This window comes from Musca autumnalis, unplaced genomic scaffold, assembly GCF_047663935.1.
Source record: "Musca autumnalis isolate F117 unplaced genomic scaffold, ASM4766393v1 scaffold_3, whole genome shotgun sequence".
NCBI lineage: Eukaryota > Metazoa > Arthropoda > Insecta > Diptera > Muscidae > Musca > Musca autumnalis.
In genome coordinates, this window is record NW_027411866.1 from 203275590 (window position 1) to 203302342 (window position 26753).

The 26753-nt window shown below is 38.4% G+C and overlaps 1 protein-coding gene across 1 annotated transcript; it reads left to right on the top strand.

Moving 5' to 3' along the window:
* Positions 1-353: 353 nt before the first annotated feature.
* Positions 354-26189, top strand: Hs3st-B (Heparan sulfate 3-O sulfotransferase-B). The gene is made up of 3 exons (XM_073976319.1): positions 354-899; positions 957-1501; positions 18720-26189. The coding sequence occupies exons 1-3, from the start codon at positions 765-767 to the stop codon at positions 19225-19227; spliced, it is 1188 nt and encodes a 395-aa protein (XP_073832420.1). The 5' UTR covers positions 354-764; the 3' UTR covers positions 19228-26189.
* Positions 26190-26753: the final 564 nt, after the last annotated feature.

A 26753-nucleotide genomic window follows, 5' to 3' on the forward strand; every position in this document is an offset into this window, starting at 1 on the left:
AAACATGCTTGAGGTCCAAAACCATTATTTCGTTAAGGTACAAAGGTATCAACATTTTCATATAATTTTTTTCTTCTGGCTAAAACGACGAAACTTTTTTCCCGAGCGTGAATTTCCAACCATCCATTACTTGTAATCTCAAACCCACACTCCCCCTGCTACCGCCTAACACTAAAACATGCCGCCATATTAAAGCGGGAAATATTTGCCTAACGGCATTTGTTGCCATTTCCCGTCTTTTATCCATGACTCCGTTTTCCGTTGTTCCAACTATGTAACCGGTTTAACACAGAATATGTTTGTGTTTTGATGTTATGGTGTGTTGAAAACACAATGAATGCTAAAGGATAAACGACACAACAACGCTAGGCAACCAACGACACACAACACGACCTGCTGATGTGCTTTTTTCTGCATTGTGTTGTTATTCTTCTTAATGCCGAGCTGGAACAATGAAAGGACGAAAAAATTAGGGAGTGTTAAGTGTGCAAAGAAAAAGTTTTAAATTAATTAACTGCAGCAAAAGATAGAAACAAAAACGAAAAACAAAAAATGTGTGGTTTTTCTTTGGAAAACAGGAAAAACTCAAACTTAATCACGAAATGGCATTGTTAAATCAAAGTAGCAGCAGCAACAGAAGAAGAAGTGGTGATAAAGTTTAAAATTACATCCTGATTGTTGGCACAAAAGAAAGGAACATCGAATTCCCCCAACGAAAACACCGAAATTAGTTGTAGTGAACAGCGCGACTGGCGTTAGTAAATATGTCCATAATTTGGTTCAATAATTTAAGTAATCGCAGTTTGGTGATTACAATCCTGATTTGCATATCCTTGATATATGTATCGTATACCTTTAATTCGTGTCTTATAACAAATTTGGGGCGTACCCTTAACAAGGTAAGCTGCTAGTGCTAATTGAGTAGAGAAAGATTGTAAGTGTTATTTTGCTTGCAGAATTCCTTGAAGCAATTCTTTATTTCCACCTCACTGTGGCCCCAGAATGCCAGTGTTGGAAATGCCTCAAAGTTAACTTTGAACAATACCACCAATTTTACGGCAAGCAGCAACAGCACTACGTCTAAAGACTCTGTCCACCATCTCCATCTGCACAACAAGGATACGACAAGAAAATATCTGCCTTTGAGTAACTCCTCCACAACATCTGCTTCAGCCCCACGTATTTTGGATGGATCACCAAAATATCGCCTACTACGGCAACAAGGTTCAAGACCTTCTCGCCATTTACCCGACACCTTAATTATTGGTGTTAAAAAATCAGGAACTCGTGCCCTTTTGGAATTTATCCGCTTACATCCGGATGTTCGTGCTGCAGGTTGTGAAGTGCATTTTTTTGATCGCCATTATCAAAAGGGCTTACATTGGTATCGCCATCACATGCCATACACCATAGAGGGCCAAATAACCATGGAGAAGACACCGAGTTATTTTGTTACCAAAGAAGTGCCGCAGAGGGTGCATCACATGAATGCCAATACAAAGTAAGTGAATTTAAAAATATCTTTCCAACACCTACCACAGCCAGAGGCGTGGATTTTTAAGTTATTTTTTTCTGTGACCATCATCGCCAGAGGCGTGGATTTTTAAGTTAATTTTTTTCTGTGACCATCATGGCCAGAGGCGTGGATTTTTAAGTTAATTTTTTTTTGTGACCATCATGGCCAGAGGCGTGGATTTTTAAGTTAATTTTTTTCTCTGACCATCATGGCCAGAGGCGTGGATTTGTAAGTTAATTTTTTTCTGTGAACATCATGGCCAGAGGCGTGGATTTGTAAGTTAATTTTTTTCTGTGAACATCATGGCCAGAGGCGTGGATTTTTAAGTTAATTTTTTTCTGTGAACATCATGGCCAGAGGCGTGGATTTGTAAGTTAATTTTTTTCTGTGAACATCATGGCCAGAGGCGTGGATTTTTAAGTTAATTTTATCTGTGAACATCTTGGGCAGAGGCGTGGATTTTTAAGTTAATTTTTTCTGTGAACATCTTGGCCAGAGGCGTGGATTTTTAAGTTAATTTTTTCTGTGAACATCTTGGCCAGAGGCGTGGATTTTTAAGTTAATTTTTTTCTGTGAACATCATGGCCAGAGGCGTGGATTTTTAAGTTAATTTTTTTCTGTGAACATCATGGCCAGAGGCGTGGATTTTTAAGTTAATTTTTTTCTGTGACCATCATGGCCAGAGGCGTGGATTTTTAAGTTAATTTTTTTTTTTTGTGAACATCATGGCCAGAGGCGTGGATTTTTAAGTTAATTTTTTTCTGTGACCATCATGGCCAGAGGCTTGGATTTTTAAGTTAAATTTTTTCTGTGAACATCATGGCCAGAGGCGTGGATTTTTAAGTTAATTTTTTTCTGTGAACATCATGGCCAGAGGCGTGGATTTTTAAGTTAATTTTTTTCTGTGAACATCATGGCCAGAGGCGTGGATTTTTAAGTTAATTTTTTTCTGTGAACATCATGGCCAGAGGCGTGGATTTTTAAGTTAATTTTTTTCTGTGAACATCATGGCCAGAGGCGTGGATTTTTAAGTTAATTTTTTTCTGTGAACATCATGGCCAGAGGCGTGGATTTTTAAGTTAATTTTTTTCTGTGAACATCATGGCCAGAGGCGTGGATTTTTAAGTTAATTTTTTTCTGTGAACATCATGGCCAGAGGCGTGGATTTTTAAGTTATTTTTTTTCTGTGAACATCATGGCCAGAGGCGTGGATTTTTAAGTTAATTTTTTTCTGTGAACATCATGGCCAGAGGCGTGGATTTTTAAGTTAATTTTTTTCTGTGAACATCATGGCCAGAGGCGTGGATTTTTAAGTTAATTTTTTTCTGTGAACATCATGGCCAGAGGCGTGGATTTTTAAGTTAATTTTTTCTGTGAACATCTTGGCCAGAGGCGTAGATTTTTAAGTTAATTTTTTCTGTGAACATCTTGGCCAGAGGCGTGGATTTTTAAGTTAATTTTTTCTGTGAACATCTTGGCCAGATGCGTAGATTTTTAAGTTAATTTTTTCTGTGAACATCTTGGCCAGAGGCGTAGATTTTTAAGTTAATTTTTTCTGTGAACATTTTGGCCAGAGGCGTAGATTTTTAAGTTAATTTTTTCTGTGAACATCTTGGCCAGAGGCGTGGATTTTTAAGTTAATTTTTTTCTGTGACCATCATGGCCAGAGGCCTGGATTTTTAAGTTAATTTTTTTCTGTGAACATCTTGGCCAGAGGCGTGCATATTTAAGTTAATTTTTTCTGTGAACATCTTGGCCAGAGGCGTGGATTTTTAAGTTAATTTTTTCTGTGAACATCTTGGCCAGAGGCGTGGATTTTTAAGTTAATTTTTTCTGTGAACATCTTGGCCAGAGGCGTGGATTTTTAAGTTAATTTTTTCTGTGAATATCATGGCCAGAGGCGTGGATTTTTAAGTTAATTTTTTCTGTGCACATCTTGGCCAGAGGCGTGGATTTTTAAGTTAATTTTTTCTGTGAACATCTTGGCCAGAGGCGTGGATTTTTAAGTTAATTTTTTCTGTGAACATCTTGGCCAGAGGCGTGGATTTTTAGGTTAATTTTTTTTCTGTGAACATCATGGCCAGAGGCGTGGATTTTTAAGTTAATTTTTTTCTGTGACCATCATGGCCAGAGGCGTGGATTTTTAAGTTAATTTTTTTCTGTGACCATCATGGCCAGAGGCGTGGATTTTTAAGTTAATTTTTTTCTGTGAACATCATGGCCAGAGGCGTGGATTTTTAAGTTAATTTTTTTTTGTGAACATCATGGCCAGAGGCGTGGATTTTTAAGTTAATTTTTTTCTGTGACCATCATGGCCAGAGGCTTGGATTTTTAAGTTAAATTTTTTTCTGTGACCATCATGGCCAGAGGCGTGGATTTTTAAGTTAAATTTTTTTCTGTGACCATCATGGCCAGAGGCGTGGATTTTTAACTAAATTTTTTTCTGTGACCATCATGGCCAGAGGCGTGGATTTTTAAGTTAATTTTTTTCTGTGACCATCATGGCCAGAGGCGTGGATTTTTAAGTTAATTTTTCTCTGTGACCATCATGGCCAGAGGCGTGGATTTTTAAGTTAATTTTTTTCTGTGACCATCATGGCCAGAGGCGTGGATTTTTAAGTTAATTTTTCTCTGTGACCATCATGGACAGAGGCGTGGATTTTTAAGTTAATTTTTTTCTGTGACCATCATGGCCAGAGGCGTGGCCAGAGGCGTGGATTTTTAAGTTAATTTTTTTCTGTGACCATCATGGCCAAAGGCGTGGATTTTTAAGTTAATTTTTTTCTGTGACCATCATGGCCAGAGGCGTGGATTTTTAAGTTAATTTTTTCTGTGAACATCTTGGCCAGAGGCGTGGATTTTTAAGTTAATTTTTTTCTGTGACCATCATGGCCAGAGGCGTGGCCAGAGGCGTGGATTTTTAAGTTAATTTTTTTCTGTGACCATCATGGCCAAAGGCGTGGATTTTTAAGTTAATTTTTTTCTGTGACCATCATGGCCAGAGGCGTGGATTTTTAAGTTAATTTTTTCTGTGAACATCTTGGCCAGAGGCGTGGATTTTTAAGTTAATTTTTTCTGTGAACATCTTGGCCAGAGGCGTGGATTTTTAGGTTAATTTTTTTCTGTGAACATCATGGCCAGAGGCGTGGATTTTTTAGTTAATTTTTTTCTGTGACCATCATGGCCAGAGGCGTGGATTTTTAAGTTAATTTTTTTCTGTGACCATCATGGCCAGAGGCGTGGATTTTTAAGTTAATTTTTTTCTGTGACCATCATGGCCAGAGGCGTGGATTTTTAAGTTAATTTTTTTTTTTTGTGAACATCATGGCCAGAGGCGTGGATTTTTAAGTTAATTTTTTTCTGTGACCATCATGGCCAGAGGCGTGAATGTTTAACTAAATTTTTTTCTGTGAACATCATGGCCAGAGGCGTGGATTTTTAAGTTAATTTTTTTCTGTGAACATCATGGCCAGAGGCGTGGATTTTTAAGTTAATTTTTTTCTGTGAACATCATGGCCTGAGGCGTGGATTTTTAAGTTAATTTTTTTCTGTGAACATCATGGCCAGAGGCGTGGATTTTTAAGTTAATTTTTTTCTGTGAACATCATGGCCAGAGGCGTGGATTTTTAAGTTAATTTTTTTCTGTGAACATCATGGCCAGAGGCGTGGGTTTTTAAGTTAATTTTTTTCTGTGAACATCATGGCCAGAGGCGTGGACTTTTAAGTTAATTTTTTTCTGTGAACATCATGGCCAGAGGCGTGGATTTTTAAGTTAATTTTTTTCTGTGAACATCATGGCCAGAGGCGTGGGTTTTTAAGTTAATTTTTTTCTGTGAACATCATGGCCAGAGGCGTGGATTTTTAAGTTAATTTTTTCTGTGAACATCATGGCCAGAGGCGTGGGTTTTTAAGTTAATTTTTTTCTGTGAACATCATGGCCAGAGGCGTGGGTTTTTAAGTTTATTTTTTTCTGTGAACATCATGGCCAGAGGCGTGGATTTTTAAGTTAATTTTTTTCTGTGAACATCATGGCCAGAGGCGTGGATTTTTAAGTTTATTTTTTTCTGTGAACATCATGGCCAGAGGCGTGGATTTTTAAGTTAATTTTTTTCTGTGAACATCATGGCCAGAGGCGTGGATTTTTAAGTTAATTTTTTTCTGTGAACATCATGGCCAGAGGCGTGGATTTTTAACTAAATTTTTGTCTGTGACCATCATGGCCAGAGGCGTGAATGTTTAACTAAATTTTTTTCTGTGAACATCATGGCCAGAGGCGTGGATTTTTAAGTTAATTTTTTTCTGTGAACATCATGGCCAGAGGCGTGGATTTTTAAGTTAATTTTTTTCTGTGAACATCATGGCCTGAGGCGTGGATTTTTAAGTTAATTTTTTTCTGTGAACATCATGGCCAGAGGCGTGGATTTTTAAGTTAATTTTTTTCTGTGAACATCATGGCCAGAGGCGTGGATTTTTAAGTTAATTTTTTTCTGTGAACATCATGGCCAGAGGCGTGGGTTTTTAAGTTAATTTTTTTCTGTGAACATCATGGCCAGAGGCGTGGACTTTTAAGTTAATTTTTTTCTGTGAACATCATGGCCAGAGGCGTGGATTTTTAAGTTAATTTTTTTCTGTGAACATCATGGCCAGAGGCGTGGGTTTTTAAGTTAATTTTTTTCTGTGAACATCATGGCCAGAGGCGTGGATTTTTAAGTTAATTTTTTCTGTGAACATCATGGCCAGAGGCGTGGGTTTTTAAGTTAATTTTTTTCTGTGAACATCATGGCCAGAGGCGTGGGTTTTTAAGTTTATTTTTTTCTGTGAACATCATGGCCAGAGGCGTGGATTTTTAAGTTAATTTTTTTCTGTGAACATCATGGCCAGAGGCGTGGATTTTTAAGTTTATTTTTTTCTGTGAACATCATGGCCAGAGGCGTGGATTTTTAAGTTAATTTTTTTCTGTGAACATCATGGCCAGAGGCGTGGATTTTTAAGTTAATTTTTTTCTGTGAACATCATGGCCAGAGGCGTGGGTTTTTAAGTTAATTTTTTTCTGTGAACATCATGGCCAGAGGCGTGGATTTTTAAGTTAATTTTTTTCTGTGAACATCATGGCCAGAGGCGTGGATTTTTAAGTTTATTTTTTTCTGTGAACATCATGGCCAGAGGCGTGGATTTTTAAGTTAATTTTTTTCTGTGAACATCATGGCCAGAGGCGTGGATTTTTAAGTTAATTTTTTTCTGTGAACATCATGGCCAGAGGCGTGGATTTTTAAGTTAATTTTTTTCTGTGAACATCATGGCCAGAGGCGTGGATTTTTAAGTTAATTTTTTTCTGTGAACATCATGGCCAGAGGCGTGGATTTTTAAGTTAATTTTTTTCTGTGAACATCATGGCCAGAGGCGTGGATTTTTAAGTTAATTTTTTTCTGTGAACATCATGGCCAGAGGCGTGGATTTTTAAGTTAATTTTTTTCTGTGAACATCATGGCCAGAGGCGTGGATTTTTAAGTTAATTTTTTTCTGTGAACATCATGGCCAGAGGCGTGGATTTTTAAGTTATTTTTTTTCTGTGAACATCATGGCCAGAGGCGTGGATTTTTAAGTTAATTTTTTTCTGTGAACATCATGGCCAGAGGCGTGGATTTTTAAGTTAATTTTTTTCTGTGAACATCATGGCCAGAGGCGTGGATTTTTAAGTTAATTTTTTTCTGTGAACATCATGGCCAGAGGCGTGGATTTTTAAGTTAATTTTTTCTGTGAACATCTTGGCCAGAGGCGTAGATTTTTAAGTTAATTTTTTCTGTGAACATCTTGGCCAGAGGCGTGGATTTTTAAGTTAATTTTTTCTGTGAACATCTTGGCCAGATGCGTAGATTTTTAAGTTAATTTTTTCTGTGAACATCTTGGCCAGAGGCGTAGATTTTTAAGTTAATTTTTTCTGTGAACATTTTGGCCAGAGGCGTAGATTTTTAAGTTAATTTTTTCTGTGAACATCTTGGCCAGAGGCGTGGATTTTTAAGTTAATTTTTTTCTGTGACCATCATGGCCAGAGGCCTGGATTTTTAAGTTAATTTTTTTCTGTGAACATCTTGGCCAGAGGCGTGCATATTTAAGTTAATTTTTTCTGTGAACATCTTGGCCAGAGGCGTGGATTTTTAAGTTAATTTTTTCTGTGAACATCTTGGCCAGAGGCGTGGATTTTTAAGTTAATTTTTTCTGTGAACATCTTGGCCAGAGGCGTGGATTTTTAAGTTAATTTTTTCTGTGAATATCATGGCCAGAGGCGTGGATTTTTAAGTTAATTTTTTCTGTGCACATCTTGGCCAGAGGCGTGGATTTTTAAGTTAATTTTTTCTGTGAACATCTTGGCCAGAGGCGTGGATTTTTAAGTTAATTTTTTCTGTGAACATCTTGGCCAGAGGCGTGGATTTTTAGGTTAATTTTTTTTCTGTGAACATCATGGCCAGAGGCGTGGATTTTTAAGTTAATTTTTTTCTGTGACCATCATGGCCAGAGGCGTGGATTTTTAAGTTAATTTTTTTCTGTGACCATCATGGCCAGAGGCGTGGATTTTTAAGTTAATTTTTTTCTGTGAACATCATGGCCAGAGGCGTGGATTTTTAAGTTAATTTTTTTTTTGTGAACATCATGGCCAGAGGCGTGGATTTTTAAGTTAATTTTTTTCTGTGACCATCATGGCCAGAGGCTTGGATTTTTAAGTTAAATTTTTTTCTGTGACCATCATGGCCAGAGGCGTGGATTTTTAAGTTAAATTTTTTTCTGTGACCATCATGGCCAGAGGCGTGGATTTTTAACTAAATTTTTTTCTGTGACCATCATGGCCAGAGGCGTGGATTTTTAAGTTAATTTTTTTCTGTGACCATCATGGCCAGAGGCGTGGATTTTTAAGTTAATTTTTCTCTGTGACCATCATGGCCAGAGGCGTGGATTTTTAAGTTAATTTTTTTCTGTGACCATCATGGCCAGAGGCGTGGATTTTTAAGTTAATTTTTCTCTGTGACCATCATGGACAGAGGCGTGGATTTTTAAGTTAATTTTTTTCTGTGACCATCATGGCCAGAGGCGTGGCCAGAGGCGTGGATTTTTAAGTTAATTTTTTTCTGTGACCATCATGGCCAAAGGCGTGGATTTTTAAGTTAATTTTTTTCTGTGACCATCATGGCCAGAGGCGTGGATTTTTAAGTTAATTTTTTCTGTGAACATCTTGGCCAGAGGCGTGGATTTTTAAGTTAATTTTTTTCTGTGACCATCATGGCCAGAGGCGTGGCCAGAGGCGTGGATTTTTAAGTTAATTTTTTTCTGTGACCATCATGGCCAAAGGCGTGGATTTTTAAGTTAATTTTTTTCTGTGACCATCATGGCCAGAGGCGTGGATTTTTAAGTTAATTTTTTCTGTGAACATCTTGGCCAGAGGCGTGGATTTTTAAGTTAATTTTTTCTGTGAACATCTTGGCCAGAGGCGTGGATTTTTAGGTTAATTTTTTTCTGTGAACATCATGGCCAGAGGCGTGGATTTTTTAGTTAATTTTTTTCTGTGACCATCATGGCCAGAGGCGTGGATTTTTAAGTTAATTTTTTTCTGTGACCATCATGGCCAGAGGCGTGGATTTTTAAGTTAATTTTTTTCTGTGACCATCATGGCCAGAGGCGTGGATTTTTAAGTTAATTTTTTTTTTTTGTGAACATCATGGCCAGAGGCGTGGATTTTTAAGTTAATTTTTTTCTGTGACCATCATGGCCAGAGGCTTGGATTTTTAAGTTAAATTTTTTTCTGTGACCATCATGGCCAGAGGCGTGGATTTTTAAGTTAAATTTTTTTCTGTGACCATCATGGCCAGAGGCGTGGATTTTTAACTAAATTTTTTTCTGTGACCATCATGGCCAGAGGCGTGGATTTTTAAGTTAATTTTTTTCTGTGACCATCATGGCCAGAGGCGTGGATTTTTAAGTTAATTTTTCTCTGTGACCATCATGGCCAGAGGCGTGGATTTTTAAGTTAATTTTTTTCTGTGACCATCATGGCCAGAGGCGTGGATTTTTAAGTTAATTTTTCTCTGTGACCATCATGGCCAGAGGCGTGGATTTTTAAGTTAATTTTTTTCTGTGACCATCATGGCCAAAGGCGTGGATTTTTAAGTTAATTTTTTTCTGTGACCATCATGGCCAGAGGCGTGGATTTTTAAGTTAATTTTTTTCTGTGACCATCATGGCCAGAGGCGTGGATTTTTAAGTTAATTTTTTTTCTGTGACCATCATGGCCAGAGGCGTGGATTTTTAAATTAATTTATTTCTGTGACCATCATGGCCAGAGGCGTGGATTTTTAAGTTAATTTTTTTTGTGAACATCATGGCCAGAGGCGTGGATTTTTAAGTTAATTTTTTTTGTGAACATCATGGCCAGAGGCGTGGATTTTTAAGTTAATTTTTTTTGTGAACATCATGGCCAGAGGCGTGGCCAGAGGCGTGGATTTTTAAAGTTAATTTTTTTCTGTGACCATCATGGCCAGAGGCGTGGATTTTTAAGTTAATTTTTTTCTGTGACCATCATGGCCAGAGGCGTGGATTTTTAAGTTAATTTTTTTCTGTGACCATCATGGCCAGAGGCGTGGATTTTTAAGTTATTTTTTTTCTGTGACCATCATGGCCAGAGGCGTGGATTTTTAATTTAATTTTTTTCTGTGACCATCATGGCCAGAGGCGTGGATTTTTAAGTTAATTTTTTTCTGTGACCATCATGGCCAGAGGCGTGGATTTTTAAGTTAATTTTTTTCTGTGACCATCATGGCCAGAGGCGTGGATTTTTAAGTTGATATTTTTCTGTGACAATCATGGCCAGAGGCGTGGATTTTTAAGTTGATTTTTTTCTGTGACCATCATGGCCAGAGGCGTGGATTTTTAAGTTGATTTTTTTCTGTGACCATCATGGCCAGAGGCGTGGATTTTTAAGTTAATTTTTTCCTGTGAACATCATGGCCAGAGGCGTGGATTTTTAAGTTAATTTTTTCCTGTGAACATCATGGCCAGAGGCGTGGATTTTTAAGTTAATTTTTTCCTGTGAACATCATGGCCAGAGGCGTGGATTTTTAAGTTAATTTTTTTCTGTGAACATCATGGCCAGAGGCGTGGATTTTTAAGTTAATTTTTTTCTGTGAACATCATGGCCAGAGGCGTGGATTTTTAAGTCAATTTTTTTCTGTGAACATCATGGCCAGAGGCGTGGATTTTTAAGTTCATTTTTTTCTGTGAACATCATGGCCAGAGGCGTGGATTTTTAAGTTAATTTTTTCCTGTGAACATCATGGCCAGAGGCGTGGATTTTTAAGTTAATTTTTTCCTGTGAACATCATGGCCAGAGGCGTGGATTTTTAAGTTAATTTTTTCCTGTGAACATCATGGCCAGAGGCGTGGATTTTTAAGTTCATTTTTTCCTGTGACCATCATGGCCACAGGCGTGGATTTTCAAGTTAATTTTTTTCTGTGAACATCATGGCCAGAGGCGTGGATTTTTAAGTTAATTTTTTTCTGTGAACATCATGGCCAGAGGCGTGAATTTTTAAGTTCATTTTTTTCTGTGAACATCATGGCCAGAGGCGTGGATTTTTAAGTTAATTTTTTCCTGTGAACATCATGGCCAGAGGCGTGGATTTTTAAGTTAATTTTTTCCTGTGACCATCATGGCCAGAGGCGTGGATTTTTAAGTTCATTTTTTTCTGTGAACATCATGGCCAGAGGCGTGGATTTTTAAGTTAATTTTTTTCTGTGAACATCATGGCCAGAGGCGTGGATTTTTAAGTTAATTTTTTTCTGTGAACATCATGGCCAGAGGCGTGAATTTTTAAGTTCATTTTTTTCTGTGAACATCATGGCCAGAGGCGTGGATTTTTAAGTTCATTTTTTTCTGTGAACATCATGGCCAGAGGCGTGGATTTTTAAGTTCATTTTTTTCTGTGAACATCATGGCCAGAGGCGTGGATTTTTAAGTTCATTTTTTTCTGTGACCATCATGACCACAGGCGTGGATTTTCAAGTTAATTTTTTTCTGTGAACATCATGGCCAGAGGCGTGGATTTTTAAGTTAATTTTTTCTGTGAACATCATGGCCAGAGGCTTGGATTTTTAAGTTAATTTTTTTCTGTGACCATCATGGCCAGAGGCGTGGATTTTTAAGTTAATTTTTTTCTGTGACCATCATGGCCAGAGGCGTGGATTTTTAAGTTAATTTTTTTCAGTGACCATCATGGCCAGAGGCGTGGATTTTTAAGTTAATTTTTTTCTGTGACCATCATGGCCAGAGGCGTGGATTTTTAAGTTAATTTTTTTCTGTGACCATCATGGCCAGAGGCGTGGATTTTTAAGTTAATTTTTTTCTGTGACCATCATGGCCAGAGGCGTGGATTTTTAAGTTAATTTTTTTCTGTGACCATCATGGCCAGAGGCGTGGATTTTTAAGTTAATTTTTTTCTGTGACCATCATGGCCAGAGGCGTGGATTTTTAAGTTAATTTTTTTCTGTGACCATCATGGCCAGAGGCGTGGATTTTTAAGTTGATTTTTTTCTGTGACCATCATGGCCAGAGGCGTGGATTTTTAAGTTGATTTTTTTCTGTGACCATCATGGCCAGAGGCGTGGATTTTTAAGTTGATTTTTTTCTGTGACCATCATGGCCAGAGGCGTGGATTTTTAAGTTGATTTTTTTCTGTGACCATCATGGCCAGAGGCGTGGATTTTTAAGTTGATTTTTTTCTGTGACCATCATGGCCAGAGGCGTGGATTTTTAAGTTGATTTTTTTCTGTGACCATCATGGCCAGAGGCGTGGATTTTTAAGTTGATTTTTTTCTGTGACCATCATGGCCAGAGGCGTGGATTTTTAAGTTGATTTTTTTCTGTGACCATCATGGCCAGAGGCGTGGATTTTTAAGTTGATTTTTTTCTGTGACCATCATGGCCAGAGGCGTGGATTTTTAAGTTGATTTTTTTCTGTGACCATCATGGCCAGAGGCGTGGATTTTTAAGTTGATTTTTTTCTGTGACCATCATGGCCAGAGGCGTGGATTTTTAAGTTGATTTTTTTCTGTGACCATCATGGCCAGAGGCGTGGATTTTTAAGTTGATTTTTTTCTGTGACCATCATGGCCAGAGGCGTGGATTTTTAAGTTGATTTTTTTCTGTGACCATCATGGCCAGAGGCGTGGATTTTTAAGTTGATTTTTTTCTGTGACCATCATGGCCAGAGGCGTGGATTTTTAAGTTGATTTTTTTCTGTGACCATCATGGCCAGAGGCGTGGATTTTTAAGTTGATTTTTTTCTGTGACCATCATGGCCAGAGGCGTGGATTTTTAAGTTGATTTTTTTCTGTGACCATCATGGCCAGAGGCGTGGATTTTTAAGTTGATTTTTTTCTGTGACCATCATGGCCAGAGGCGTGGATTTTTAAGTTGATTTTTTTCTGTGACCATCATGGCCAGAGGCGTGGATTTTTAAGTTGATTTTTTTCTGTGACCATCATGGCCAGAGGCATGGATTTTTAAGTTGATTTTTTTCTGTGACCATCATGGCCAGAGGCGTGGATTTTTAAGTTGATTTTTTTCTGTGACCATCATGGCCAGAGGCGTGGATTTTTAAGTTGATTTTTTTCTGTGACCATCATGGCCAGAGGCGTGGATTTTTAAGTTGATTTTTTTCTGTGACCATCATGGCCAGAGGCGTGGATTTTTAAGTTGATTTTTTTCTGTGACCATCATGGCCAGAGGCGTGGATTTTTAAGTTGATTTTTTTCTGTGACCATCATGGCCAGAGGCGTGGATTTTTAAGTTGATTTTTTTCTGTGACCATCATGGCCAGAGGCGTGGATTTTTAAGTTGATTTTTTTCTGTGACCATCATGGCCAGAGGCGTGGATTTTTAAGTTGATTTTTTTCTGTGACCATCATGGCCAGAGGCGTGGATTTTTAAGTTAATTTTTTTCTGTGACCATCATGGCCAGAGGCGTGGATTTTTAAGTTAATTTTTTTCTGTGACCATCATGGCCAGAGGCGTGGATTTTTAAGTTAATTTTTTTCTGTGACCATCATGGCCAGAGGCGTGGATTTTTAAGTTAATTTTTTTCTGTGACCATCATGGCCAGAGGCGTGGATTTTTAAGTTAATTTTTTTCTGTGACCATCATGGCCAGAGGCGTGGATTTTTAAGTTAATTTTTTTCTGTGACCATCATGGCCAGAGGCGTGGATTTTTAAGTTAATTTTTTTCTGTGACCATCATGGCCAGAGGCGTGGATTTTTAAGTTAATTGTTTTCTGTGACCCATGGCCAGAGGCGTGGATTTTTAAGTTAATTTTTTTCTGTGACCATCATGGCCAGAGGCGTGGATTTTTAAGTTAATTTTTTTCTGTGACCATCATGGCCAGAGGCGTGGATTTTAAAGTTAATTTTTTTCTGTGAACATCATGGCCAGAGGCGTGGATTTTTAAGTTATTTTTTTCTGTGACCATCGTGGCCAGAGGCGTGGATTTTTAAGTTAATTTATTTCTGTGACCATCGTGGCCAGAGGCGTGGATTTTTAAGTTAATTTTTTTCTGTGACCATCATGGCCAGAGGTGTGGATTTTTAAGTTAATTTTTTTCTGTGACCATCGTGGCCAGAGGCGTGGATTTTTAAGTTAATTTTTTTCTGTGACCATCATGGCCAGAGGTGTGGATTTTTAAGTTAATTTTTTTCTGTGAACATCATGGGTGACGTAGGGGATGGAAGATACCAAGGAACGGTCCTGACCGGTTTTAACATGGCAAAGCCCAGGATTTATCTTGGTCCCTCTTTCATCTCAAGTGGACACTGACCTCCCCGTGGTGTCACCTGGGGAACTGCCTTTAACACCCGTTAAAGGTAGTGAGCTAACATGTGCCGCGCGTTCACCCATAAGAACGCTAAAAACTTGGGTTTGGGCGTCGGGTTAGTAACCCTCCCCTAGGAAAAAAACAGCCTACTATGAAAAAACGAAAGAAAAGAAAAACAAACCCCTCTAAAGTTGACGAACCCCGCAAACGTTTTAAGGACCATGATCTGCGAATCTGCACCTGGAATGTTCGCACTCTTTATAGAGAAGGTGCAGTCTTCGCATTGGCAGACGTACTTGGAAAGTACAAAGCCGATATTACTGCCATACAGGAAATACGATGGACTGGGAAAGATGTCACAACAACACCTAAAGGTGACGCACTGTATTATAGCTGCCATGACACAAAGCATGAGTTTGGTTGCGGTTTTGCAGTTGGTCGGAGGTTAAAACATCTGGTCTCCAGCTTCACCCCAGTGAATGAAAGACTTGCTACAATTCGACTTAAAGCAAAATTCTTCAACATCAGCTTTATCTGCGCTCATGCCCCAACCGAAGACAAGGACGAACAGACCAAAGATATATTCTACGAGAGCTTAGAAGAAACATATGACCGTTGTCCTGCCCATGACATTAAAATAGTTCTAGGCGATTTTAATGCCAAAATTGGAAAGGAGAATATCTTTGGACAAACAGTTGGGAAATTCAGTCTACATAGTGAAACATCAGACAATGGAATGAGGCTGATAGACTTCGCAGCGGCAAAAAACATGGTAGTTAGCAGTACCAGATTTAAGCATCTCGATATTCATAAGGGCACTTGGCTGTCTCCAGACCAAAGAACAATAAATCAAATTGATCACGTTGTGATAGATGGAAGACATTCATCGAGCGTGTTGGATGTACGATCGTTCCGAGGAGCAAACATAGATTCGGACCATTACCTCGTTGCAGCAAAGGTACGTACCCGTCTAAACGTTGCAAATAAAGCACGGACAGACACAACACGAAAGTTGGACATCGCCAAGCTGCAAACACAACAGATAGCCACAGCATATTCCACTCAACTGACCCAATTGCTTAATGATAGCGCTTCTCGTCCCGATAACATATCAGCACAATGGCAAAATATTGCCCACTCCATGCAAACAGCCGCAAAATCAGTACTTGGATACCAGAGACCTCCACCAAAGAATCCGTGGTATGACCAGGAGTGCCGTGCTGCTACCGAAGAAAAAAATGCGGCATATAGGGCTACTTTACAATCAGTAGCAACGCGTAGCGCACGAGAGAGGTATCGGGAGAAAAGGAGAGAGGAGAAACGTCTTTTCCGCAGGAAAAAGAGAGAAATGGAAAAGAGGGAGTGTGAACAAATGGAGATGTACAGGAGACAGAACGAAGTGCGAAAATTCTACCAAAGAGTGAAGCATCAAACTGATGGCTTTGGTACAGGAATATCGTCCTGTAGAGATCAACAAGGTAATTTGGTAACTGATACATATAGTGTGCTCAGGGTATGGAAAGAACATTTTTCCAAACTGTTGGTATCCGATAGCAGTGAAGACGGCGAAGATACCACAGATCCAATCCCAGATGATGGTATTGAATGTATACCGCCCAGCCAAGATGAGGTAAGGACAGCAATAAACCGGCTGAAGAATAATAAGGCGGCAGGAGCAGATGGCCTACCAGCCGAGCTGTTCAAAACCGGAGGCGACACGCTGATAAGGTGTATGCATCAGCTAGTTAGCACCATCTGGCAGGAAGAACGCGTACCCGACGATTGGAACGTGAGCATCCTATGTCCAGTCCACAAGAAGGGTGATAAGACTGTGTGCTCCAATTATAGGGGCATAAGTCTGCTCCCTATTGCATATAAGATAGTATCTGGCATATTGTGTGAGAGACTAAAGCCTATGGTCAATGAAATTATTGGACCCTATCAGTGCGGCTTTAGACCTGGCAAATCCACCATTGACCAGATATTTACCTTGAGACAAATCCTGGAAAAGACCCAAGAAATGCAGATCGACACCTTCCATCTTTTCGTCGATTATAAAGCAGCATTCGACAGCCCTATACGTTCAAAGGTGTTCCAAGCCATGTCTGATTTTGGTATTCCTGCAAAGCTCATTCGACTTTGTAGAATGACATTAACTGAGACGAGATCCTCAGTTAAAATTGGAAAGAACCTCTCCGAAGAGTTTACTACCAAAAGAGGTTTCAGACAAGGAGACGGCCTGTCGTGTGATCTATTCAACATCCTGCTGGAAAAGGTCATACGAGACGCGAAGGTCAAAAGAAATGGAACGATATACACGAACAGCCACATGTTACTGGCTTATGCCGACGACATTGACATTATGGGTCGATCGGTAAAGGAAGTAACTGACACCTTTGCAAAAGTCGAAAGAGAATCTGCTAAAGTTGGTCTGGCAGTAAACGGCGTAAAAACCAAGTTGATGGTATCGACGCGTAATATGTCCATAAACACCGCACCATCTGTGAATGTTGGTACCTATAATTTTGAGGTAGTAAAGGACTTCGTCTACCTCGGCACCGCCATAAACACAACAAATAACATCAGTTGTGAAATACGAAGAAGAATAGTGTTGGCTAACAGATGCTACTTTGGGCTGAGTAAGCAGTTTAGGAATAAAGCCACCTCTCGTCAAACAAAAATAACACTGTACAAAACACTGATACTACCCGTGCTAATGTATGGTTCCGAAGCATGGGTACTTGCTCAAGCAGATAAGGCAGTGCTTTGTGTGTTTGAGAGAAAAATTCTTCGAAAGATCTACGGGCGAATATCGGCGTCGTATGAACATCGAGCTGTATCAACTATACAATGACATCAATATAGTTGAACGAATCGAGATACAACGATTGCGATGGCTAGGCCATGTTATAAGAATGAGTGATGATGAACCCGCTAAAAAGGCGTATAAATACGGGCCGCATGGAGGTTCTCGCAGATCTGGAAGGCCAAAGCTTCGTTGGAGCGAACAAGTGAAACGAGATATCACAAAGCTACATATCCCAGATTGGGAAAATACAGCAGCAAACAGAGAGGATTGGAGATTTTTTCTTAGTTCGGCTTATGGAACAAATGTTCTGTAAAAGGCCAGCTAAGTAAGTAAGTAAGCTAAGAACATCATGGCCAGAGGCGTGGATTTTTAAGTTATTTTTTTCTGTGACCATCATGGCCAGAGGTGTGGATTTTTAAGTTAATTTTTTTCTGTGACCATCGTGGCCAGAGGCGTGGATTTTTAAGTTAATTTTTTTCTGTGACCATCATGCCCAGAGGTGTGGATTTTTAAGTTAATTTTTTTCTGTGACCATCGTGGCCAGAGGCGTGGATTTTTAAGTTATTTTTTTCTATGACCATCATGGCCAGAGGTGTGGATTTTTAAGTTAATTTTTTTCTGTGACCATCGTGGCCAGAGGCGTGGATTTTTAAGTTAATTTTTTTCTGTGACCATCATGGCCAGAGGTGTGGATTTTTAAGTTAATTTTTTTTCTGTGACCATCGTGGCCAGAGGCGTGGATTTTTAAGTTAATTTTTTTCTGTGACCATCGTGGCCAGAGGCGTGGATTTTTAAGTTAATTTTTTTCTGTGACCATCATGGCCAGAGGCGTGGATTTTTAAGTTAATTTTTTTCTGTGACCATCATGGCCAGAGGCGTGGATTTTTAAGTTAATTTTTTTCTGTGACCATCATGGCCAGAGGCGTGGATTTTTAACTAAATTTTTTCTGTGACCATCATGGCCAGAGGCGTGGATTTTTAACTAAATTTTTTCTGTGACCATCATGGCCAGAGGCGTGGATTTTTAAGTTAATTTTTTTCTGTGACCATCATGGCCAGAGGCGTGGATTTTTAAGTTAATTTTTTTTCTATGACCATCATGGCCAGAGGCGTGGATTTTAAAGTTAATTTTTTTTCTGTGACCATCATGGCCAGAGGCGTGGATTTTTAAGTAAATTTTTTTCTGTGAACATCATGGCCAGAGGCGTGGATTTTTAAGTTAAATTTTTTCTGTGGCCATCATGGCCAGAGGTGTGGATTTTTAAGTTTAATTTTTTCTGTGACCATCGTGGCCAGAGGCGTGGATTTTTAATAATTTTTTAGTATGATTATCATGGCCAGAGGCGTGGATTTTTGATATTTTTTTAATATGACTATCATGGCCAGAGGCGTGTTTTTTTTTATATTTTTTTAATATGACTATCGTGGCCAGAGGCGTGGATTTTTGATATTTTTTTAATATGACTATCGTGGCCAGAGGCGTGGATTTTTAATGATTTTTTATGACTTTTGAAGCCACTGTTTTGAAACTTTTTCTTGCAGACTCCTGGTTGTTGTACGTGATCCTGTTACCCGAGCCATTTCCGATTATACCCAGGCAGCTAGCAAAAAATCCGATATGAAACGTTTTGAAGATTTGGCTTTTGTCAATGGTTCCTATGCTGTGGTGGACACTAATTGGGGACCTGTCAAAATTGGAATTTATTCACGATATCTGGAAAAATGGTTACATTATTTTCAATTATCGCAATTGCTGTTTATTAGCGGTGAACGTCTAATAATGGATCCAGCCTATGAAATTGGACGTGTTCAGGACTTTTTGGGCTTGAAACGTGTCGTCACGGAAAAACATTTTTATTTTAATGCTACCAAAGGATTTCCATGCCTTTTCAAGTCAGAGGCTCGCTCAACCCCTCATTGTCTGGGTAAGACAAAAGGTCGCAATCATCCTCATATTGAGGCTGCGGCCATTGAAAGACTGCGTGATTTTTATAGGCCATTTAATAATAGATTTTATGAAATGACTGGTATTAATTTTGCCTGGCCATAAGTTGGGAGTGTTTGGGTATTTTTATTTAGGTTAGAAATCAGTAGAAAGTTTAAATTATAAAAAGGAATTTTCGAAAAAAAAACATGTTAGTGATATTTATAAAGAAAGGTCATTGAAAAATTCTCAATTATGTAGCTGTAGGTGAACAAATAAAATAAACGAAATTTGAATAGTCGTAAAGGGAGGGAAGGTTAAAGAGGGAGTATAGAGAAACGACTTGGATCTGAATGTAGGCAGTTGATATGTCAAGAGTCCATCTTTCTCAATATCTGTTTTGTATTTCTCTTACGTTTTCTATGTCCCTCCATCTTTCCTTCTCATTGAATACGTCTAACCATTTAATGGAATTTGACTTAGACTTGAACTTGAATATTAAAACAAAAAACGAAAAAATATGTTGAATTACAAAAACTCCTAGAATAACGCACAATCTGGCTTTGTAAAAAAGCTCTGTGTATTAAAAACGAAAAAAAAACCAAAATGCATTTAAAATGTTATATCCTTTGAACTTTATACAACTCTACTTTATATACATACATATTATTAGTACATATTTGATATTATAAAAAAATAAAAACAATATATTATATCGTACTTTATATTGACTAGTATTACATGAAATATTCTAAAACAAATATTAAAACAAGACTTTGCTATATAGTATATATTTATTAAAAATATTTATAAAATACATAACAAGAAAAACAACTCCAATATACATAGATAATCATACATAACTAACCTCCTATTTCCCACTTCTTCATGTAGCTTCAAATTCCACTAGAAATCGAAAACCAAATCAAATTACAAATTATTACAACAATTAAAGGTTCCTCATGCATCTTTTTTAGGACATCAACTATTGAAACCACTTGCAATCATTCATTCCTAATACAACACCATCACTCTATTCTATATCCATATACATACATAGAGATCACGCACACTGAAATAAAAAAACAGAGCTTACAATAGAAGACACCATTTTTGTAGGAACGTTAAAATTGTTATAACAACTCATCCCAAAAAAAAAACTATGGAATTTTATAAAAATAAAAATATTTGTTAACAGATTTTTATTTATTTATATCTTAAAAAATATTATTTTTATATTTCGCTAAAAAATTTTCTTTGTGATCTAGACAAAATTAAGTATTCGATCACGCGGTCCATATTTCGTATACAAGATATAATAATAATACGTTTATAGCAATCATACGCTCCATGGGTGTTAACCGGATATTTGTACATGGGGATTTCTGAGTGCAATCGGACACTTTTTCAAAGTGTTTTTTGATTTCCTTTATTTTTTCTTTATATATATTTTCAATGTTTTTTTAATAACGCTTTCAGAGATATCGCGCCATGTGGCTCGAATTTATACGCCTTTTTAGCGGGTTCTTCATCGCTCATTCTTATTATATGGCCTAGCTAACGCAATCGCTGCATCTCGATACGTTTAACAATATTGATGTCGTTGTATAGCAGATACAGCTCGTGGTTCATACGACGTCGATATTCACCGTCAACGCAGATTGGTCCATAGATCTTGCGAAGAATTTTTCTCTCAAACACGCCAAGCACTGCCTTATCTGCTTGCGCAAGTACCCATCCTTCGGAGCCATACATCAGCACGGGTAATGTCAGTGTTTTGTAAAGCGTTATTTTTGTTTGACGAGTTGTGGCTTTGTTTTTGAAGTGCTTACTTAAGCCAAAGTAGCATCTGTTGGCCATTACAATTCTTCTTTTTATTTCACAACTGATGTCGTTTGTTGTGTTTACGGCGGTGCCGAGGTATACGAAGTCTTTTACTACCTCAAAATTATAGGAACCAACATCAACAGTTGGTACGATCTCAATGGACGCATTGTGCGTCGACACCATCAACTTGGTCTTCTCACCGTTTACCGCCAGACCCACTTTAGCAGATTCTCCTTCAACCTTCATAAAGGTATCGGTTACTTCTTTTACTGATCGTCCCATGATGTCTATATCATCAGCATAAGCAAGTAACATGTGGCTATTGGTGTAAATTGTGTCATTTCTTTTAACATTTGCATCTCGTATTACCTTTTCCAGCAAAATGTTGAATAGGTCACACGAAAGGCTGTCTCCTTGTCTGAAACCTCTTTTGGTACCGAACTGTTCGGAGAAGTTCTTTCCAATTTTAACTGAGGACCTAGTATCAGTTAAAGTCATCTTACAAAGCTGGATGAGCTTTGCGAGGATACCAAATTCAGACATTGCATGGAATACCTTTGACCGCAGCGGGCTGTCGAAGGCTGCTTTAAAATCGACAAAAAGGTAGTAGGCGTCGATCTGCATCTCTTGAGTCTTCTCCAGGATTTGCCGCAGGGTAAATATCTGGTCAATGGTGGACTTGCCAGGTCTAAAGCCGCATTGGTATGGTCCAATTATTTCGTTGACCATGGGCTTTAGTCGTTCGCACAATATCCCTGACACTATCTTGTAGGCGATAGGGAGAAGACTTACGCCCCTATAGTTGGAGCATAAAGTCTTATCTCCTTTCTTATGGACGGGACACAGGATGCTCAGATTCCAATCGTAGGGTCCATCCTGCCAGATGGAGCTAACTAGCTGATGCATACACCTTGTCAGCGTGTCGCCTCCGGTTTAAAACAGCTCGGCTGGTAGGATATCAGCTCCTGCTGCCTTATTATTCTTCAGCCGGTTTATTGCTGTCTTTACCTTATCTTGGCCGGGTGGTATATATTCAATACCATCTTCTGGGATTAGATCTGTGGTATCTTCGTCGACTTCACTACTACTGGATACCAACTGTTTAGAAAAACGATCTTTCCATATCCTTAGCACACTATCTGTTTCAGTTACCAGATTACCATGCTGGTCTCTGCAAGAGGATGTGCCAGTTTCAAAGACATCAGTCTGATGTTTCACTCTTTGGTAGAATTTTCGGACTTCATTCTGTCTCGATTTGTTCACACTCCCGCTTTTCCATCTCTCTCTTTTTTCTGCGGAAAAGACGCTTCTCCTCTCTCCTTTTCTCCCGATACCTCTCACGTTTGCTACGCGTTGCTACTGATTGTAGAGTAGCCCTATATGCCACATTTTTCTCTTCGGTAGCAGCATGACACTCCTGGTCATACCATGGATTCCTTGGTGGAGGTCTCTGGAATCCAAGTATAAATTTTGCTGCTGTTTGCATGGAGTGGGCAATATTTTGCCACTGTGTTATGTTATCGGGGCAAGGAATGCTCTCATTAAGCAATTGGGCTAGTTGAGTGGAATATGCTGTGGCTATCTGTTGTGTTTGCAGCCTATCGATGTCCAACTTCCGCGTTGTGTCTGTTCGTGCTTTATTTGCAACGTTTAGACGGGTACGTACCTTTGCTGCAACAAGGTAGTGGTCCGAGTCTACGTTTGCTCCTTGGAACGATCGTACATCCAACACGCTTGTTGCATGTCTTCCGTCTATCGCTACGCGATCAATTTGATTTCTTGTTCTTTGATCTGGCGACAGCCAGGTGCCGTTATGAATATCGAGATGCTTAAATCTGGTACTGCTAACTACCATGTTTTTTGCAGCTGCAAAGTCTATCAGCCGCATACCATTGTCAGATGTTTCACTGTGGAGACTGAATTTCCCGACAGTTGGGCCAAAGATATTCTCCTTTCCAATTTTGGCATTAAAATCGCCTAGAATAATTGTATTGTCATGGGCAGGGTAACGGTCATAAGTTTCTTCTAAGCGCTCGTAATATATCTTTGGTCTGTTCGCCCTTGTCTTCAGTGGGAGCTTGAGCGCAAATAAAGCTGATGTTGAAGAATTTTGCTTTTAATCGAATTGAAGCGAGTCTTTCATTCACTGGAGTGAAGCTGTAGTCCAGATGTTTTAACCTCCGACCAACTACAAATCCGCAACCAAACTCATGATTTGTGTCATGCATCTATTATACAGTGCGTCACATTTAGGTGCTGTTGTGACGCCTTTCCCGTTCCATCGTATTTCCTGTATGGCAGTAATGTCGGCCTTGTACTTTTCAGGTACATCTGCCAATGCGTAAAATGCACCTTCTCTATAAAGAGTGCGAACATTCCAAGTGCAGATTCGCAGATCATGGTCCTTAAAACGTTTACGGGGTTCGTCATCTTTAGAGGGATTTGTTTTTCTTTTCTTTCGTTTTTTCATAGTAGGCTGTTTTTTCTGTTACTAATCCGACGCCCAAACCCATGTTTTTAACGTTCTTATGGGTGAACTCGGTGAATTATGGGTGAATTTTACGATGTGCGATATATGGACCAAATCGGTTACTCCTTTCAAGAGTTATCGCGCCCTCAATATTTCCAAACATTTTTTAACTTTTGTGAGGGAGGTACCTGAAGGAGTGGACCGTTATTGTCCAACTTCGAACTAAAACTAAGTTTGGACAAAATATGACGAAGGTCAAATTTTGAACCAAATCGGAACAGTTATCGTATCGGTTCGAGAGTTATCGTGTTCTCCAGCCACTACATATTGTGCCATAGGGATTTTTAACACCTTTCGGGCTGTTGTTTCAAGAAGTATGGACTGGCCCCTGAAAAAAACGTTTACTGTCGTAATTGAGGCAGAGAATGCAAGTTGCTTCAACAGAAATCAAATCTGAACTTACACGACATTTTGTGTGGGAGGTACACGAAGGTGTGGACAAATATAGTCCATAGTCGAACCTGATTTAGAATTTGTAAAATATAGACAAAATCGTGTGCACAATTTTTCCGAACATTTTTGAACTTTTGTGAGAAAGGTATGTGAAGAAGTGGACCATTATGGTTTATCTTCAAACTAAACTAAGTTTGGACAAAATATAACGAAGGCCAAATTCTGGACCGAATCGATAGATCCGTTCGAGAGTTATCGTGAGCTCCAACTACTACACACGGTTGGAAAAAGTTATAGAAGATGATGAAGATGAGGTCAGTTGTCCAGAATTGATGTTCTTTACGACAAGAGCTATAATTTTGCCCACATGAGCAAATTAAAATTCTTCGCGGTTTAGCAGATATGCGCCTGCCAAAATGCTCACTTTTGACTTAATTTTTCAAGGATATTTTTGATGTCTTTTTTATCCTGGAATGCAATAATTTGTAATTATTATATAAAGCCTATACTCTCCTCTTTAATATGACACCAATACCAGCATCGTACGACGAGTGCAAAATGCAAAATGTTGACCTTTGAAATTTTTTTGACCTCTAAAAGGTCAAAACGGTGAGAAAACGAAAAATTATCGTTTGAAAGCATATAGAAATACCTAATACATGGCGTTTTTATTTTAACCGGTCCGCTTCATGATGTTCTTAAGTGGCTTACTTCTTCACATGTGTTATTAGGCACTTACATATATCACGATATCTCAAGAATGGTGACTTTTATTGAAAAGTCATAAAGATCATTCATGTAGACAATTCTTAAGCCTACAACGCTTACTTTAGCTTCTAATATGTCTTACCGTTTTGAAGAAAACTCAAAATAACTCTGAATAACTTCGTTTGCACACATGGCACAGTGGATCCACTTGTATGGAGAAAGTGGCCAAAAATATTTAGAGTGTAAAAATCAAGCCAAATGCACCGGTTACAGATTTGTGCTGCTGCGAAGAGTGTTTTAAGAAACCAGGAGCGTAACATTCTCCCCCCTTTCCCCTCTGGAGGGGGTATACGGTAAGAATTGTTTTATGCTGCTAATACAAAATGACATGAACCAAGGTCCCGATTATCATATGATGCAAAAATAGGCTTGGGGAAACAAAACAATCTCCAAAACAACATAAAATCCAACCAAATTAGCGGATTTAAAAAATCAAATTTTTTGTCTGAAAGTTGGTCAAAATTTTAATATAGATCTTATAGCGCTCTTCCTGAAAGGCACCTACCGCCAACGTAAGACAAGTTTGGAAGAAGATTTCTTCATCTTGCCACTGATGCCAATTATTTTAATGTACGTGTTCAGATAACAGAGTTATACGCTAATATATCCATAGAAACCCTATTCTAGGGCAGCTTTAGTCAGCGACCCACCAGTTATGGTCTGGCACTAGATGGCAGCTGATTTGAATACTGAATAATCTTAAACCCATGACCTACTTTGGAAAATTTTTCCCGAGGTGGGCACTGGTGGGCATCATGATTAAAACATTAGGTCAAATTTAAATATATGATGCATTACAAAATACACTAAGAAAATATGCAGATAACTAGAATTCCGCAACCAGCTAAAACACTATTTTAGAATGAAAACTAAGATATTACCTCCTCCTTCGAAAGCCACTATAATATTTGGCTATACGTTTGGCTATATTTTTCATACTTGCAATTAAAATATAGGTTGTACTCACAACAAAAAATATTAGTCAAATGTTCCGACTTTTGAAGCTATTCTTAAGAAGATCGCGTTCGAATGAAACAAAAATTAATATATTTTTAAAAAGGTCCATGTCATAGCTATCAGAGTTGCCAGATGTTGGTTGTACCAAAATGTTGACATTAATTTTTTTTTTTTTTTTTTGCCAATGGTTGGATTCACTGTGCATGGGATCGATGTGAACTTTTAGGACGATGCTTCTAATGGCAAACCCTAGCTTTCCACCAAAATTCAGCTTTGTGGAAATTTTTGCTATTTCCCCCTATAAGCATGTCTATTTTGACTGTATAGGGTATATTTCTGTCTGCAAAACCGACTGATACTTTCTGACTTGTTTGGTTACAAATGACGAATGCAATTATATTCATGTTATTTTGTTTAATTCTGAATTTAAGTTGTAATTTCAGCATTTTTTTACACAACTGAACTGGAAAATTGTTTTGCATATTGCAAAGCTTATATGATATATACAAAATTACAATTATAAAATATTAAAAATTATACGAAAAAAGAATATTAAAAAAATGTTTGAGTAATTATGAAAAATTTATACAATACTTATTAAAAAAATAAAGAATCTTCACAAATGAAATGTATGTGTGTGTTTTACTTAACAAACAAGTAAGAAAAGCGTTAAGTTCGGTCGGGCCGAACTTTTTATACCCTCCACCACAAATTTTAGCCATTTCGGTGGATTAATGTGGCCACAACCTTAAAAATACCGAAATTCGGAAGGTACCGTTCTATGGGGGCTATATGTTGGCGTGGACCTATACCTAAAAATTTCTGCGGGAAAGTTTTATACGCCTAAAGAAGACTAAATATCAAATTTCAGCCATCTCGGTGTGATAATGAGGCTAAAACGCTCAAAATATCGAAAATCGGGAGATATTGTACTATGGGGGCTATATCAACACGTGGACCTATATAAACATTTTATGGTAGAAATGTTTCTTAGCCTCTGGAAACACAAAATACAAAGTTACAACCGATTCTTTGGTCAAATGGGTCTAATACATTCAAAATATATTCAAATGACGCGTACTTTATAAGGGGCCTTATGTGGGGGCTATACCAAAACGTGGACCTATATAACCCAACTTTGGTAGGAATGTTTTCTGGCCTCTGAAGACACAAAATA

Coding starts and splice junctions, on each gene's coding strand:
- Hs3st-B (XM_073976319.1), top strand. CDS start 765: ATGTCCATAATTTGGTTCAATAATTTAAGTAATCGCAGTTTGGTGATT. Junction 900..956: donor TGGGGCGTACCCTTAACAAG/GTAAGCTGCTAG, acceptor TTTTGCTTGCAG/AATTCCTTGAAGCAATTCTT. Junction 1,502..18,719: donor CACATGAATGCCAATACAAA/GTAAGTGAATTT, acceptor TTTTTCTTGCAG/ACTCCTGGTTGTTGTACGTG.